The sequence below is a fragment of the Dromiciops gliroides genome, chromosome 5 (genome assembly GCF_019393635.1).
Source record: "Dromiciops gliroides isolate mDroGli1 chromosome 5, mDroGli1.pri, whole genome shotgun sequence".
Lineage (NCBI taxonomy): Eukaryota > Metazoa > Chordata > Mammalia > Microbiotheria > Microbiotheriidae > Dromiciops > Dromiciops gliroides.
The window spans coordinates 179976028-179994839 of NC_057865.1; the positions used below are offsets into that span (position 1 = coordinate 179976028).

Sequence of the window (18812 nt, forward strand, 5' to 3'; positions counted from 1 at the left end):
TTAAAATTTAAAAAGCCATGTTCATATCCTGCTTCTGACACTTATCAGTGTAGGGAGCATGGGATAGGTGACCAAAGGGCTATCATTAAAATTTAAAAAGCCATGTTCATATCCTGCTTCTGACACTTATCAGTGTGACCATTGGCCATTTTCCAAGATTAAAAGTTCAGACCAATAATGGAACTGCGTTGATGAAAACAGTTGACACACAAGAAGTTCTCTGTTCCATGAAATCACAGGTGTTGATAAAAGTTAGTCAGGACAATGTGTTATCTCAAGTTAATAGCTGAATATATTTGGTAGTTGTCTCCACATATCTAGCAAAATACAGTCATTTTTTGCTTATTTCCTTCTCTGCTTATTTTATTTCTGTATACTTTCAAAAATAATTCGATGCAATTTCCCAAATTAAAAGTAAGAAAACTAAAAAGGAGAAAGAAGAAAATATGTTCCAAGAAATATAAATTGATACTACATGTAAATTACTTATAGCACTTCTGGGAAATGATTAACTGATTATTATTGTTCTATTATGAGCAAAGTAATCAAAATTGAAATATAAAATATGACTGAATGAGGATGTAATTTTTCTTTTTTTAGGTAGAAGCCAGTGTTAAAATTATTAATTAGTTTTTATATTTACCATTATGACCATAGTTCCTTTCACTGGGAAACTTTAGTGCTTTATTGATTTTATCTTAGCTTATAGTCAGCCAGTAGAATAGTGGAATATGTTTTGTGTTGGCCTAAAATCAGTATTTTATTGTTGTTATGATTGATGGGATATCATTGGATCTTTAATGTAGTTACATTTTTGTGATAACAGATTGGTTAGTAACATCTTTCTCATAGAGAAAAAAACATTAAAAATATTTATGGTATATTTTACATTTGCATAAGAAAAGCATTGCTTGACTTAATTCAAAGTCAGAAAAACCCCCACTTATTTTTTGAAACAAAAATTATTAGTGATGTAATAAATAGAAAGTAAATTCATTAAAATGGAAACAGCCAAATTAGTGAGATGACAGATCTATTAAAAGTTTTTTGTGTGTTATCTTCCACTTAAAATATACTGTTTTAATGTGTGTTGCAACTTTTTTTTGTGCACACAGATACATTTAAAAATTACAACTAATATAAGTTTTAGGCCTTAAATGTATTTTAAATTTGATACATTTTAAATTAGTACTTAAACTTTAAAAAGACAGGTAGCTTAAATTTAATATATTATTAAAGTAATTTAAAGCAGGCTAGAATATATGAATTCTTAAGATAATAAAGAACCTATTAAATAACAGTAAATGTTTTCATTTTAAAGTCTGTATAATATGCTTTTCATCTACATTGTGACATTATATGGTCTTGGCATTACTGTTTCCTAATGGGAACTTTTCATAAGGTGACTGTATATGTCTGCATTTTAAAAATTTCATTTTTATTGTTATGTTTTGTTTCATCATTGCTTTCCTTATCCTGCTTTTTCTGGTCATCTTCTGAATCTCCATCTTTTCTCTACCACTTTCCTCCACAGCACCTTACCCACAGGGGCCTAGGATTTTCCTGTGTCCCAGCTCCCCCTCTCTCTCTTCTGGTTCCCCTCATCTTAAAAAGTCCTGTCTCCTCTCGGGATCTAGCCTTACCCCTCATCACTCTAGCCATATCAGCCCAGTTGTTCTGAGGAAAAGTGTTTCTTTCAGTGAAGAGTTGCTCCTGGCTGCTTCTGGTAGGATCAAACTATAACAGCTTGTTTTCCCAATTTTCTTTAAAATGACAGTTTAACAAAGTAATTATAGTCTTATAAGGAACTATTGGTTATTCTACATGGAGCATCTATTTTTCTTATTTACAAAAGGAAAAAACCCTCTATGAAACAATTACAGAGTTCACTCATGGGTATTTAAATGTCTGATACTTTTTTAAAAAACGATGCTGACAGCATATATATTTATATATATGTTTTTTACTATGTTTGAACATTTTATGTTTTCAAGAAATTGAAACCTAGAAATAAATGCTTTGCCTTCCAATCAATCAGTAGGATTCCTATTTTGGTTTATATACTTGAACTTCTCTTCACATCAACTTCATTCATATTATTGGATCCCTGTTATCATATTGTTAGCAGCCATTTGAAAATGTAGTTATTTTGTTCAAACTAGTTTGTCTCATTAGGGGCTATACTTTTCATTTTCACTTTCCCTTATTTCATTCCATTGCCATAAACATTGTAATGTTCTGCTAAGATTCCTTGGTGGTGGTGGTGTATTTTTTTTTGCTCTGAGGAATCCATTTTGTTTTGTGCTTTCAGTATGCTTTGTATAAAGATCTTCATTTTGTGTCTCTAGTTAGTATTGTATAGTCCCTAGAAAGTATGTTATGAGTTAAAAGTTAATTTTTCTGGGATAAAAACACCAGAATGGGACTATACATATGCTAATCTTTGTTTCCTTATCCAAGAGCAGCTAAAAATATACTAGTTCTTACATAAGCATACTAGTTCTTACATAGGGAATTATACTAAGCTTGACTGTATACATCAATTTTGAATAATAGGATGGGATTGAGTTGTTAACTTTAGCGTGTCAGATTCTTGCCTCTTCACCTGTGCCCTTGTGTTCATAATATAGTTCTTTTAATCCTGATTCAGTCAGTTGGTATTATCAAGAGAAGAAGAAAAGGTAGGGAAAGTAATTTAACATTAAGATTTTAAAACATAGCTAAATATTTGCTAAATTCAGTTCCTTCATTCATAACTCTCCATTTGTGATTTTCTTAGTATACATTTTGGGCTTTAAGCTTATTATTTTGTGTTGAGTTATAAGTATGTATATCATTAGACATAATGATCTTGTAAATCACAATGTAGGTTTTAGACGGTATTTTGAAATATTTTAAACAGTGGGTTCACTAGAATATTTTGAAGCATTCACTGAATTTCTTTCTGTGACTTTTATATATAAATATAGGTAAATATATACAAATATAGTCCTTTGGCATGGTGGTCCATTTTACTTAGAATCATTGAGTTTTAAAGTGGGGAAGGGTGAACTAATATAACCTTTTTACAGATGAGGAAACTGAGATGGCCAGAGTGGTTACTGTTTTACCCAAGGTCATGTGGGAAGTTATTGGCATTGATTATATATTTGAAATCAATACATAGAAACTAATTTACTTTCAGTAGGCACTTATTCATAATTATAATTTTTTTTGAAAGGAGAGCCTTGTAGATTACAAATATTATCCCTTCACCATTATTTCTGTAGTTAATGGAAGTTAGCCTAAAATTATGCAATATTTAGACTTTGTAAAAAAACATCATAAACCTATTTCTGACACACTAGGAAACATTCACTGTTAGGGAAAACTTCAACATACAAAATGAAGTATTTGAGCACATATGATTTATTTGTTTTGGTGATGCTGATTTAAACAAAATATTTTGTTGGGTGCATTTTAAAATAACTGGGGGGCTCGTGACAGAAAAATAATTTCATTGAAGTTTTCTGTTTCTGTGAAAGTTGTTTGTTTCCATAGATATTATTTATGTGCTGATATTCCTTAGGAATGGGCAGTGGGAGTGCTGGAAAAGAAGGGGGGCCATTTAAAGCTCTTTTAAGACAGCAGACACAGTCAGCGCTGGAACAGAGGGTAAGGAATCACAATTTCACACAGTTTCATTGTTCTTACACTGCTCATCGTGTCAAAGAAATGTGATACCTTGGCGTGACTTTATGACCTTAACATTTAATTTTTTTTAAAGTATGTTTTCATGAGTCTCTCTAAAGAGTTTTACAATAGCAGTCATCTAATTTTAAAATTTTATCACATGTTTAAGATATTAATTTATATATCTTTGTGTACTATAAATAACCGAGTATAACACTTTTTTTGTGTCTTGGAATCTTATAATCATGTCACTGAAAAAAAAGGCTATGTTTAGAAGTTTTTTCTAATTTGTTTTTCAGATAACATTATAGAAAAAAATACTTCATTTCAGTTATCGTTAATGTAGTTAAAAATAATTCTTATATTTTAGTTACTTGCCATTTTCCAGTCCTATGAAAATAATAAGGAATTCACATATTTCATATTTGGATTTTTTTCAGCATAACTGATATGGTTATTTAGGCATTCATATTGTTTTTGTTTTTGTAAGCTAAATATATATTGAAATCTATCAGGGGAAAATGAATAGTTATAGTTTTTGGATGATTTTCTCTTTTCATTTTTTGTGTTACTTCATTGCTAAGGGAGGATCGCCTCATAGGTTCTGTAGAAGTCGGGTATGTTTCTAAAAATGTGTGAGAGTCTTTGTTTCTTGGATTGAGAGCTTTTAAAATTTTAATCTTGATTATTTAAAGTTTGTTTAAGCTTTTTCTTTTTTTCCTTTGGAAATGTTGCTAGTTTTTTTTTTCCTATTCATAATGTACCTTGTTAATATATTTAATTTAACAGCACTTGTGAGGCCCATGAACTAATATAATGCATGATAATATATTTCATTTCATTTATTTTTGAAACACTTGTAGTTAGTTTTCAGTCACATGATTTCATTTTGAAAATTATAAGCATTTTTTTTTAAAAAACCTTTTCTTACATTTCCTATTTTATGCTGGCATTTAGAAATACATATAAAATTCTATTATGACAAATACCAGTCAGTATAAAGAAGGATTCTGCATGCCACAACTATTCTGTATTACCAAAACAGTTTTTTGTAGACAAATTCTTTTTCCAGTCCTTTTCCCTATATCTGCATGTGCCTTGTTTGCCTTGAAGGCAATTAACTGAAATTAACTGAACTGAGAGCTAAGAAGCAGCTATCTTGCTTTGTCTTTAACTAACAAATACCTTTCAACTAACCTTCACCTCTTCTGTATTTAAGCTTCTCAGTTAATCCCACCTGAATAACCTACTTTATAGCTACCCACTACAAGAGGCATAGAAAAAGACCTAGGATTTTAGAGGAGACAGCAAATGAGAACCTCTTACTTTCCCGTATTGAATTTAAGAAACCTTTATAAAAAATTTAATCCACTACCCCAAATCTTTGAGTCCTCTTTCTCTCCAGTTTCCTCAGAATAGAAATGTGATTTCAATCAAATCATAATAATTATGTTAATAATTTGAGGTCTCCTGGATTTTGATGTAATGGAATTTTATATGTATTTTGTGTCTTTAATATGTCTGTGCAAAAAACTTGACATCTGTCTTTAAAAATATAGTGAATATTCCTTTGAATTTTGGTGGAATTTGATTCTTATAACAAACTTGAAGCCTGTAGGATTGTCTACTTGGGATTGAAATTTGCCATGTTGTAATGCTATAATTTCATTCATGACCTGTAAAAATTAAACATCTCAATATACCTGTATTGTTTAGCCTCTGGGTATCTGTTGAGTCAGTATAGCGGGGCTGTCTCCATAACAGGTACCTAAATGTAGGGAGTCCAGTAATCTGAAGTAATGGATTGAGTGTAACCTGTTTACATGTTTCTTCATTTACCTGTGTCTGTGTTGCTAATGTGACATGTTTTAAGGAATATTTAGAACTAGAACCTCTGAAGCATGCAGTATATTCTTCACGTATATCCAGGCACATGTCTAAACTCTTTCTTTCTAAACCTTTGATTGCTTAATGGCTATGGATCTGCCTCTATCCTAATTCTTTTCATACCTTGTTTTTCTCCTTGTAGAGCAGGGAGTATACTTGAAATCTTTATTTGAGAAAAGAAAAGAAATACTTTCTCTTCCCAACATTTTATAATAGAGTATTGTTTCATGTGCCAAAAAAGTAAGCACTTCAAGATAACTACTTCATAGAAGGAAAAGAGGAAAATAAATGTATTTATTATTTTTTAATAAAAATAAAAAGTTTTTTAATGGCTTCAGATTATATATATGGACTATTTTCACTAACATCATAGTTGTTTTCCATCAGTATCTCACTTTCCCCAAAAGTAAGGCAGTTGTTTTCTGTATGTATCATGTTGGCTGCTTCCTCAATTTTAATTGTTGCTTATAATCTTTAACTAGGTGACATAGTGGTTAGAGTGCTGGACCTGGAGTTAAGACCTGAGTTCAAATTCAGCCTCAGATTCTTAGTAGCTGTGTGACCTTGGGCAAGTCATTTAACCTCTGTTTGCCTTTGTTTCCTCAGTTGTAAAATGGGGCAATAACAGCACCTACCTCACAGGGTTGTTATGAGCATAAAATGATATAGTATCTGTAATAAAGCACTTAGTATAATATCTCGCACATAGTAGGTGCCATGTAAATGCTTGTTTCCTTCCTCTCCCTCTCCCAGTCTGATACTATACTATAGGTAACTTATTTGATTATGATAGTTTCCTTCAGAGCAAGTTCTTTTTTGGGTTATCATCATGGAGATTCCACATTAGCAGCATGGACATATTGTTAAGTATATAATAGGAGATCTGTGTTGCTTTTGATACTTATGTATATGTAAGCACACATAGTTTTTGTCTTATTTTAAAGGATATGGTTTAATTCATGAAGCTGTCTTAATGTCTTACTGCCTAAGTCTTTGAGACTTAATTAAGCCTCTTTAGTATATAGCTCTTTAATGTACTGTCAAAACTTTGCTTCTTGGACATTTAACGTAATACAGGTAGCTACACAGTGGGGATGGCCCACAATTCATAGGAGACACTGTCCAAGAAAGAAGCCAGTCTTAAATGTTTATACAGAACGATGCAAAGCATGGGTAACAAGCAAAACTTCCTTGCAGTTAGAATTATCTCAAGGTAGAATAGGCCACTTCAGAAGGTAGTAGATTCTTCCTCCTTAGAGATCTTCACTATATAATACCTTTTTAGCATTAGTTTTGAATTTCTTAAATTACTTAGGCAGTACTTAAGGGAATTCTTAATTTGTGACTACCTGTAAAATGTGATTTTTGTGTATTACTGCTTTGATGTAGTTGGGATCAAATTGATCCAAGTAATCCCTCTAGGAATGCAGGTTACAATCCATCCTGACCATTTTATCCAGTCAATCTTGTATATGTTTGTAGTAGGTAGATAAAGTGCTGGGCTTAGAATCAAGAAGACCTGAGTTCAGATCCTTCCTCAGGGACTTACTACCTTTTTTTTTTTTTTTTTGCGGGGCAATTGGGGTTAAGTGACTTGCCCAGGGTCACACAGCTAGTAAGCGTCAAGTGTCTGAGGCCGGATTTGAACTCAGGTACTCCTGAATCCAGGGCCGGTGCTCTATCCACTGCACCACCTAGCTGCCCCTGGGGACTTACTACCTTTGTGATGAAGTTCTGAGTATCAAAGTATATTTAATGAAGGGTATTATTGAACTCCTCTTAGAATTTCACAGTCTCGTTGTCTGAAGTAGTTGGTACATGACCTTTACTTAATCAAATGATTTTCCATTATTTATCAAGAATACTGGAATATGAGATGACTTTCATGAAATGATGTTTCTTGTTGTCTTTGGATTTACATTAAAACTACACTTTTGTCAACTCTTTTATTTTCTTTTTTCTGGGTCACTTGTGAGCATCCTTCCATTTATCAGTGACTTCCTTTTGTCTTTGAAGATCAATATGATTCAGTAACTCTATTAGTGTATCTACTTGGTCATTGGCCAGGTTCTCACATTTAGACTACCAACTCTGTTGGGCATTTAAGCTTTACAGTCTGGCTTTAGTTTACCTTTCCAAACGTATTATATTTTATTTCTCTTTTCACACATTCCAAATTTTAGCCAAACTGGCCTACATACTGCTATTTCTTTTTCAGAAGTTATCAACTCCTATTGCTGTAACTTTGCATAGGCTTTCCCCCATGCCTGAAAATGCACTTCTTTCTCTGCCTCTTAGAATACTTGGCTCCCTTCAGAACCTACTTGAAGTGCCACCTCCAACCCAAGGCTTTTAAACACCAATTTCTCTAGTAGCTAGTACCCTGTGAAATTATTTTGCATTCACTTCTGTGTGATTTTGTTGTTTACCCAGTAGATGTAAATTTTTTAAGTATAGGGAGTGGGGTTTTTTTTGTCTTTTTTTTTTTACCTACTAGTACCTAGCACTCAGCACCTAGCATTCTTTCTGGCATCAAGTCAGTGTTCAGGGATGCTTTCTGTCTGATTGGTTTGACATTTTATAGATTTGTAGGACTGGCTAATTTAAGCATTGAAGTTATTGTTAGGTTAATTGTCTCCTTGATTCATCCCTATTAAAATAGCTGTTCTGTGGTACTAAATTTTCCAGAAACTTAGCATTTTATGCACTAAAACTTCATATAAACCCTAATGGATAGCCTTCTTTTTAATATGTACTAATCACTTCTTTTCCTTCTTAAACTAAATATACTAAATCTAACTCTTGTTGTGGGCTGTAATGTATTGATACCTTCAGGAGCTTTTGAGGTGTGTAGGGTTTCTTACCCTTAGTGCTTTATGGTTCTTGTATCTTAATTTTTTCTTTCTGCTTTTCCTTTTTCTTTTTTGTCTCATTTCTTGTTGTCAGATGTTTATTTGGTACTTCTTGCTCTTTTAAATATGCTTGTTTTGGAAAGTTTCATAATCCTTCATGCCTCCCACTTTTTGATTTGCTGTTGGTTCAAAAAATGTTAAAAAAAAAACAAAAGACCAAACAAACCCAAGAACCAAACAACCCTGTAATATAAAAGTAGGTTCTGACTGAGGGTCTTAGGAAGTCTCTGAATAAATTGTATGAGTTTATTAACACATGGGAACTTTGACACTTTCTTTTTGACCTTTAGAGTGTTTTTCTTATTTTACTCTTTGATCTAAAGCTGAATTTCAGATCAGTGATCCTCAAAAAATTGTTAGTATATATTAGTACATGTTTATTCAGTAGCCATAGAAACCACATCCACTTATTAGGTCCTCTTTTTCCTTCTTATTCCCATCTCTTCCAGAAATTTCTCATGTATTTGCCATTTCAGAGTTAGAGACCCACTTCACTGCTTTTCCTCCCCTTTACTGCCACCTTTATTAAGCGCCTAGTCCAAGGTTATGAGAGGTTTGGATCTGAAGGAGTTCATTAGGGCTGTAGTGAGAGTGAAATCAATACTTGTAATCCCAGGAACTCTGAAAGCATTTTCCCATGGAAATATTGTCATACATAATAATTTGTTGTTCAATAATTATTAGGTTTACAAAGTACTTATATCATTTTATTTGATCCTCACAATCCTGTTAGATGCTTTTATTTCCTCTCCTCTTTCCCACCTCCTCATTTTTTAGATGAGTAAACTGAGATTGAGGCCTGAATGGTTAAGTGACTTGCCTAGGATCACACAATTAGAAGGTATCTGAAGCAGAATTTGAATTCAGGCCTTTTTGATATCCATTGCTCTCTACTATGCCATCTAAATGCCTTAACTTACTGATAAGTTACAAATGAATTACATGATATATTTTAAAAAATATATCTGTAACTGGCATGCTTCTGATTTCAGTGGACAGAATAAATAACATAATTGACATATGTTATTGAAACTTTACAAATTATTGACTGATTTTTTCCCCCCATTCCCCTTTTTTCCATTAGGAATTTCCATTCTTTACCTTGACAGCGTTTCCTCCTGGATTTCTTGTGCATGTTGGGGGTGTTGTTAGTGCACGTTCTGTGAAGCTTTTGGATCGAATCCACAATCCTGGTATGTTGAAAAAAGGAAAATGGTTTTGTAAAATGTTATATTAAGTTTAGGTTTTGAACTTTAAAATGATTTCTATAAATTGCATTATGCTTTTTAAGCTAAAATCCTCTAAAATAGGTTTACAAGAAAGTATTATCCTAAAGATGTTTCTAACCATCTTATTAATTTATATCCATTTTAAAAGGTGACTTTTCAAACAAATTGTTAAAAATACCTTCATTTATTTTGGATTAAATTTTGCCCAACAATGTACCTTGAGGGTGACCCTTAAGATGTTGGCATCTTTGAATCTAGAAAGGTACAATCTTGCCATTAGCTAACTGGCTACAGTTATTATTATTGGTTCCTTCTGTGTTGCAATTAATATTTATAAATTGCATATTTCAGTAGTTTCTTTCCTTCTTAAAGAGGAGTTTTAATAATTTAATTGGAAAAGTATATATATGTATATAAATTTATAGTGCTCTTTGGTGCTCATGTTTGCTACATGTAGCAATTCATTTATATTTTAAAAAAAAGATATTTTTTCCTTCATAGTTCTTGGTCATAATTCCAGGTACTTGGTTTAGACATTAAGAGGGAATTTTTCTAAATTGTAAACTAGCAAAATATAGAACAGTTACCTTCCTAAACAGTATCTTCTAAAACCTTTTGAATTCTAACATTCTAAATGGAATATTACTCTTCTGCCATTGACTTGATGTAGATGATCTTGCCCAAGTTAAATATTTTTGTGATGTAATGTCAGTTTCGCTCTCTCCATATATGTAGCACTTGGTGTATATTTTATTAACTGTTTCCTTATTTTTTTTTTTACTTGTCAATTCTCATAGCCTCTCCATGAGCACACATATTGACACCATAAAAAAGTAAAGTGTTTTGAAGCGTTCAGGTGAAAAGCACAATCTACATATGAGTTTTGTTTTGTTTTTCTCTTTTCCCAGAGCATTAAAATCCTTTTTGCTTGATGTCTTGGTTTTGGGAGTTAAATTAGTAGTAATTCACTGTTATTTGGGTCATTTTTAATTTTCAGAGAAGCAAAGTAGAGATACTTAGAAAATTACATATGTGTAAATTTTTGTATTGGGCATTGGAGTTCTGAAAAAAGGTTTCAGAGACGTGATATTTACTTTGGGTGTGCATGCATGAGCCAGGATTATTTAGCTTTAAAGGTTGGCAGCTGCATCTTTTTAAAGCATCAGTCTTCTCTTCCCACCTACCCCCTTCTGTTTGTTCTCTTTTTTCTATCCCTTTATTCTAGTTAAAACTTAGATTTCAGAATGTTAGAACTGGAAGATTAGAAATCAGTAGTTGATCTTTAAGTAGTATTAAGTATATGTTGTTGTAACATGTAGTAATGTAATCCAGATTAATAATTTATCATACTAATATCTCTTAAAGAGATTGGTACTCCTATTTATATAGTAAGTTCCAAATCTGTCTTTTTATGGCCTTGTATATTTGGAAAATGCAATGGAAATTTGAGTTTAGAACATCTTATAAAATTTACCGTGCTGACTATGGGATAGTCATTGGTTACATCAATATGAAAATTTTGACTCATTTTGTTAAATTACATTTACCACCCAGCCACAGAAAAACAATAAGAATGTTTTTTAAGGATAAATACAAGTTTGGTTGAAACCTTCTATAAACTAAAACATTTGTTTTAACATTTTACCATACTGTGCTCTGATTAAGTTGTGGAGTCTGTAGGAGCAACTTATGTGTAGTCAGAGTATTGTGTTTATAGCATTGATTCAATTCAAGAAATGTTTATTAAGTGCCTATTAGGTGAAAGGCACTGTTGTGTGTCCTGGGTCAAGTCTTTTTAGAAGAATTGTTCTAACTATGGTTTAGTACTAGCCACCCAGGTGCAAACGTTCCTAAATGTGGTGAAGTATTCTGTTTTAATGACCATTAAAATCACTGATGGCTTTTCCTCTTCCTTTGAAAATATTTTTTGGCTGTCAAATCAGCATAGTATGACTCCTTGGTTGGTTGGTTGGTTGGTTAGTTGGTTTTGAAATTAGAATACCTCTTACTAGCCTCTCTGTCCTATGAGAGTGAATAAATTTTTAAAAATAAAACTTGTATTAAGTGTTTAATTAAAAAACCCCACTAAATGAAAGTTAAGTGTATAGCTATATATATCTATATGTATATGTTCATTGTACTGGTTTCTATTGAACATGTTTTGATTAAAATGTGACATATTTAAACTGTGTAAACATTTATTTTGTATTATAAAGGAACTCATACTCAAGGATAGTAAATTGAATTTTAAGTAAGTACCAAAAATCAGTTATTAAAATTCTTTCATTTTGAAAAAAAGTTAATAAAATCAGATTATAATGTATTCGATTATCTGAATTTATTAGCATACACTGATGATAACATTAAGGGAGAAACTGATGGTAGATTGAGATGCATGGGCTTATTTTAATAGGTGCTCTGTTTGCACTCTCAAATTAATTTATCAGAATTTTTGAAGCCATTTTTTTATTTATCTTGACCAGGGAATATAGGAAATTATTTCATAGGCAGTACTTAAGGGAATATTTTATTCTGAAGATAGCAATACAACTTTACAAAGTTGTGATTTTAGAAGTATTTTATTATTGTCCTCCCTGCTTTCTACTCCTCCCTTCCCTACCCACTAAATATTAAGATATAGAAAAATCATGGTAAAAATGAGTATTTAAGAATGTGTAGCAAAGGGGGAAATGGGGTGGTTTTGAATATTAAGATATTCCTCACAGAAGATAGATTTTTCAGATTGCTATAGCATGCGCCTTTTTCCCTTTCTATTTCAACTTCTTATTAACTTTACTGTCTGTCTTTCCAGTTCCTGTGGAATGGTGTTGTCAATTATGTTCTTGTTTGTAGTGTTTTATTTTCTACTATTCTGCTCCTAAAACTGATCTACTAATTTGATGTTTTGAACTCAGCCTTTGTCGGAATTATGGGTAACACAAGATCTTACAAACTGCTAGACTGGAATAGTTTCAATTCAGGTATTTTATTAGTCATTCAGTACTACATATGCTGACAAAAATTATGGCAGCTCAGTGAAGTTTTTAGAAATGTTTTGATTAATTAGGTGTAGTGCAAATTCAATTTCATTAATAATTTTTGCAATATAACTATATATATGTATATATAGATACACACATTGCCTGTAGCTTTCCTCAGAAATGCAAGATTAGAATCTATTATCCTTTAGTAAAAAACCTGTTAAATCTTTTAACTAATTTTATTCTGAAACTTCTGGGCCTCTCATTTTATTATTTCAGGTATAAATTAGGGTCATTTACCTATTCATTTGATTATTTTATAAATTTTATCACCTTTTCAATAGGTAAAATAAAATGAGTAGATATAAAAATAATTTACTTGAAAATCCCTATGGGATTAAACCTGGCTCAAACTCAATCAGTAGGATCACCAGTTAAAGTTAAATTGACTCTTTCATATGAATTAACTAAAACAAAACAAAACAAAAAGCATTTAAAACTGTTGAGTTCTTAAATGTACAATTTTCAGAATAGTATTCTTAAATTATATTTAATGAAATTTGAGGTGTTCTCTGCATCAAATTTATGATTCTTTAAAAATATCTAGAAGTTTAGGCACATATTAAAACATAATTTTAGGCACATATTAAAGATGTTATATGCTTGAAATATCAATTTTTATCCTTCTGAAATACAATACAAAGTAGAAAGAATTAAATTTGCTTTTACTATTACAAATTTCTTTGCAACATCAAAAAATTGAGCACTATAAGAATTTTGATGACTGTACTGGAAGTAAATAAAAGTTTGAGAAATCAGTAACAGAAATATTGTGGACTAAATCCTTCTTTATTCCTTCATTGCTTTTTTTCTTTCTTCTGTGAATGGAGGTCCCTTTTTCCTTTTGAGGAAATTTTACATAGGAACATATTTTGTAAGACAGTGAAAAAACTGGCCTGTAGTGTTAAGGTAAATTAATAGAAGAAAGATAACTTTACAGATGATGATATTGTATAGAATAAAAATGAATATATATTTTGGTTTTGATATCTTAGTAAAATTTATTTAAATATTTGACATTTCATTGTTACTTAAAATAGGACATTTATAGCATCCTTTTTTCTCTTAGAGGATATGAGGTAATGAAATAATAAGTCATAATTAAGTTTTGTACTTTTCCTAAAGATCCTATCCAGTTTTTTAGTTTCATGTCATAAAATGTATCAGTAAAAATTCTTACATAGGATATTAGAAATATGTCCTATAACCTTTTCATTATTGAAGTGTTTTTTTTTGTCTTAGGAGTCCAGGATTCAAATCTGAAGTAAGTAATGCATGTATGACTTGTAGGCTACACAGATTGCCTATTCATCATGCAGATTTGCCTAAATTCAGTCTAGTAGGAGAATTGTAATCAAGTATATAACCTTTGCAAGCCTAGACTGCATTCATTGGCAAATCTTTAGGAAAATTATTTCCTGTCTGAATTTTTGCTAGCATGCTCTCACTTTGATTAGCATAAAAATAACAGAAAACATGATAGTTAGACGGCATTTTGTAATTTTAAAAAATTGTTAAGGTTTCAGTGGAAAGAATTTTATTAAATTCATCATGAATTAAATATTATGAGGAATTTAAAATATGAAACTGAATTTATTCAGTAAGGACCAGTTAGAATATGCTATTTTTAAAACGTAGGAGTCAGTGTAGTCTAGTGGAAAGAATGTTTACTGAAGTAAGAGAAAAGACTTGAATTCTGTTCTGGACTCTACTTTTTATTAGCATTAGCCTCCTTGAACTTCAGTTTCCTTGTTTGTAAAATGGACATAAGCTCTTCCCTGTCTGTTTCACAGGCATGATTTAAGAAGCAAAGGGAATAATATTTGCGAAAGTGCTATCATTACATTTATGAGACAACTTTTTTTTTGTGCATTGTAAAATAACCTTAAAAGCAAGACTTTTAAAATAATTTACAATATCTTTGAAAGTGGTTATGAGATAGAGGAAAGAACGCTGAACTTGGAGTCACCTGTTTTGGATTCCTGCCTCTATTATATAATACTTTGTGATCTTGGAAAAGTCAGCGAAGCTCTCTGGACTTCACTTTCTTCTGTAAGATAAGTGTATTGGATTAGGTGATGATGTCTGAGGTCCCTTCTTTCTCTGAGGTCTATGATCCCATGATCTATGTGAGTTAAAAAAAAAACACGAAATCTATTCAATGAATTTCTTAAGAGCTTGTAGTCTATAAATTAAGAGCTATAGAAAAAAGTCAAGATAAACTCATTTGGAGAAGGGGGGATTAGTTTTTAATAAGCAAATTCCTTTAGGGTGTGTACAGTACAGGCTATAAATGTACATCACAATGAAGTAGAATTCCATTCTGCTTGTATTCATGAGAGCATGTCCTCTGCATGTTAGAGAACGAGTACTGATCCAATAATTATATATTAACTAATTATATTATTTCCTCATTGAAATCATTTCCAGATCTTCAGGATTTCTCTATTTTCACTTCAAATCCTGGGTATAATTGATTTTTCTATAAAAGATTTGTAGAATATCAAATCTAAAATGGATTATAAAGACCCTACAATCAATCCTTTCATTTTATGTAAGAGCAAGATTATCTGAGAGGGTAACATGACCTTCACAATTCTGAAGTGACTGATGAGGAAATATAATTAGAAGTTTGTTTCACATTAGAAGAGAATTAGGAGAAGAGAATTTTAAAGGTACAAGAAAATGATGAAGACAATGAATACAGGGACTAGGGAAAAATAGTTTGTGGACATTAAGAGTCAGTAAACCAGTATGTTATTTAAAGAGCTAGAAAATTTGGTAAGACCAAAGATGGCTTGTGTTTGTAATGAAGTTTTTTGGACAAGTAGGGTGGTCTTTTCGACTGTAATGGCATTTGGATAACATAGAAAGAAAGGGAAACATACCTTGTAAAAATTTAGTTTATGTTAGTCCTAAAGGAATTAAGGGGGCATAATTGTTACTATAGAATTGGGAGGACAGTGGTTGAAAGAAGCAATATATCTTACCATTTAAAAATTAATTAATGAAGCTGTCTCAGTAATCAAGTAACTTTAAAGCAAATGATACAATTGTTAGGTGATGGGGTAAATAGAATAAAAATTAGAGGGGTAAAAATGGTAAAAATTTTAAAAGATGACTAATTTTAATTTTTCCTCACAATAATCTTTTAACTAAGCTTTAACTCAGCTTTCTGCTGAGTTGGTGATGTGGTCAGAAAATAAAAAGTAATTTTTATAGTCATCCTATGAAAAATATATGTAGGTCAATATTCTGGGGGAAATTGTATTTCAGAAGTACTTATAAATTACTTGCTATTTTAAATGTTTTTGCCACTGCTCTGTGACAGATTTTTGGAATATATAATGCCATATATTCCTACAGATTAATAAGACTTGGCCATGTTAGTAAACATCAGGAAAAAAATACTTACAGATTTTAATTTCAGTTAAAGAAGTTAATTCAGTGTGTTACTAGAAGTTTTCCTAAATAAATCCCTTAGTAATTTAGTTTTCCCATGCTAAAGAATAACATATGACTACATTTCTAACAGATTTTGGAAACATCAGAATAGAAACTTTGTGAAGGAACCTTCAAATTTTGTTAGTACCTTTAATGAAATGTATTAGCGTCTGTTTGGATTTGCATCTATGTAGATGACCATGCTTACGGAAGTGACCCCTTACTATCCTTTAATTTCTTACTAGTTTAGTTTTTATTAGGTACAAAAGTCTTTGGAGATTTTTATGGTTCCTAAAGACTTCATCTGCTGCTTGCCTTTGTCTCATTCCCTCATTAGTTTATAAAAACTACACTAATAGTGCAAACAGAAATTTCTTATTTTGAGGGGAAAAAAACCTACAGAAAAGAATGAATCTTAATGTCTTTTCCAGAAGGGTGGTTGGGTTGATAGAGGAGCAGGAAATCTCTTTTTCTTGGAGACAGAGAAAGAGACATATATCTCCTTTCTGTCCTCCCTGCTGGATTTCTGACCTTAACTATTGAAAATGCTGATATTGCCAGCCTTCCTGCCAAGCAAGTGATGTAATGGAGGAGGTTAGCTTTCTTTTGTGGATCCTGGTTTTGGTGTTGAACCTCTTTTTCCTTCTCTTTGACCTTCCAATCTAGGTAGTGAAAAAAAAATGAAAAATTCAGGAAAGGAAGCTAGGTGCAGAATCTGGGTTCAAACAGAAATAGACATGGAAGTTGAAGTGGGAGTTTCCAGTATTGCTGTGCAGGAAAAGACAAAGACAAAAACAAAAATGAAAGACAAAGTCTAAGAATGAAACAATAAGAGGGGCGGCTAGGTGGCGCAGTGGAAAGAGCACTGGCCCTGGAGTCAGGAGTACCTGAGTTCAAATCCGGCCTCAGACACTTAACACTTACTAGCTGTGTGACCCTGGGCAAGTCACTTAACCCCAATTGCCTCACTTTAAAAAAAAAAAAAGAATGAAACATTAAGAACAAGCAACCTGACCAGAGCAGGAGGTACAGAGGGAACAGAAGATTCAATTTTTGAGCCCAAAGTCTTTTCCCAGTCAGAGGGTTCATTCAGTAGTAAAATGCAATGGCCTTAGAATAGCAATAGTGAAGATATTTATTTAAACCCTACTGTGTAGAAGGCAGATTTAGGGTTGGTTATAGAATTGAGCTAAAAATGACTATAACACTAGTTGGCTTCATTTTTTCATCTATTAAATAGAGACAGCAATACTCCCGTTACCTCCCTTATGGGGTAGTTTTGATGAAAGTGCTTTGTAAAATGTTATAGAAACGTGTGGTGTTAGTAGTAGAAACATCCTTCCACCAAGCTCTGTTTGTTAGTGTGCAGTCAACCTCGGTTCTTGGAGGCATCCCCATAGACTAATAAGTCTAACAGGTTCTGTTAATCTGGAACAGATTCACATGAGGTTGGGATGGTAAGTCTGAGGGTCTCTAAATTCAGAGAGACTTATCATTGGTGTATTGGCTACCAGGTGATGTTTTTTGTCATAGGAACTGGTGACTATCTACAAAAGAGTTGAGAAGTTAAAATATACTTCAGTGGGGGGAATACCTAAATTAGCAAAATGCCAGATGCTTAAATATTACAATATTATTTTATGTGCCCAGCATTTTATTAGGCATTGTAAAGGAAGTGAAAGAAATTTAAAAACAAAACTACATAGGCCATTTACTCTAGATGGGGAGACAAGGCATAGCTACTTGAAAGAACTAGCCAACAAAAAAAGTCATAGTTAGTTGATTATTGGTGGAAGAATTTTGTTTTGTTTTGGACTGAATTCGTGATTCTAATAGTCTAGGGAGCGCCTTCCCAGGGTGGAACTTGAACTTCCTCTGCCAACCCACAGGGTATATTTTCTTTAACTTCAGGTCTTAGAGAGTTTCCTGGAGCACTGAGAGCTTAAATTGCCTGCTGAGGGTCACATGGTCTGTATGTGTCAAAGGTGGGACTTGAACCCCAGATCTTCTTGACTTTGAACCCAGGCTTTTATCCACTATACTATGGTACATTCAATTAATTAATAAGTATTGAGTATTTAGAGTAAAGGACCATGTTATGTGGTATAATGTAGAAATTCAGGGATGAGAAAGGCCATTGTGAACTAGCAAAAGAAGGCTTTGTACAGGAGTTAGGTCTGAGGTAATGCTTAAAGAAAATATAGGATTTAGATTGGTGGCAAGAAAAGAGAGGGCATTCTAGCTGGAGGAACTAAAATGAACAAGCATCAGATTTTTAAAGTGAGCCTGGTTTATATGGAAGGCAAAAAGGAGAACAGTTAAACTGAGCCATGCAGAAAGTTTGTGTTGTGAATATCTGGATAAAAAAAAGTTGGGTAGAGAAGAGCCCATGTAATGGAAAGCCCAGATACCAGACTGAGCTTGAACTTGAGTTGATAGGTGGCATTTGCCATGGGGGTTTGAGTTTGTAAAGAACCCAAGTTTTGCCTAACTGGCATGGGGACAACCAGCTATGCTTTTCTAAGTCTCTATGATAAAGTCAAAGCATTTAGTGCATATATATGACACACATACACATAATATATATGTATGTGCATTATATATATGCACTTAATGTATATACATAT

The 18812-nt window shown here is 32.3% G+C and overlaps 1 protein-coding gene across 22 annotated transcripts in view; it reads left to right on the top strand.

Moving 5' to 3' along the window:
* The window catches only part of C2CD5 (C2 calcium dependent domain containing 5), a 126127-nt gene that overhangs the window by 34920 nt on the left and 72395 nt on the right, over positions 1–18812 (top strand). For 8 of the 22 annotated variants that reach the window (XM_043968666.1, XM_043968670.1, XM_043968660.1 and 5 more), the window contains 2 exons: positions 3569–3654; positions 9556–9664. In XM_043968666.1, coding sequence (XP_043824601.1) covers positions 3569–3654; positions 9556–9664 — 195 coding nt within the window. Of the gene's footprint in view, positions 1–1534; positions 1727–1747; positions 2682–3568; positions 3655–4256; positions 4290–9555; positions 9665–11916; positions 11952–12615; positions 12682–18812 lie in introns of those variants that run through there. The other 14 variants (XM_043968658.1, XM_043968661.1, XM_043968668.1 and 11 more) reach the window with 6 other exon arrangements.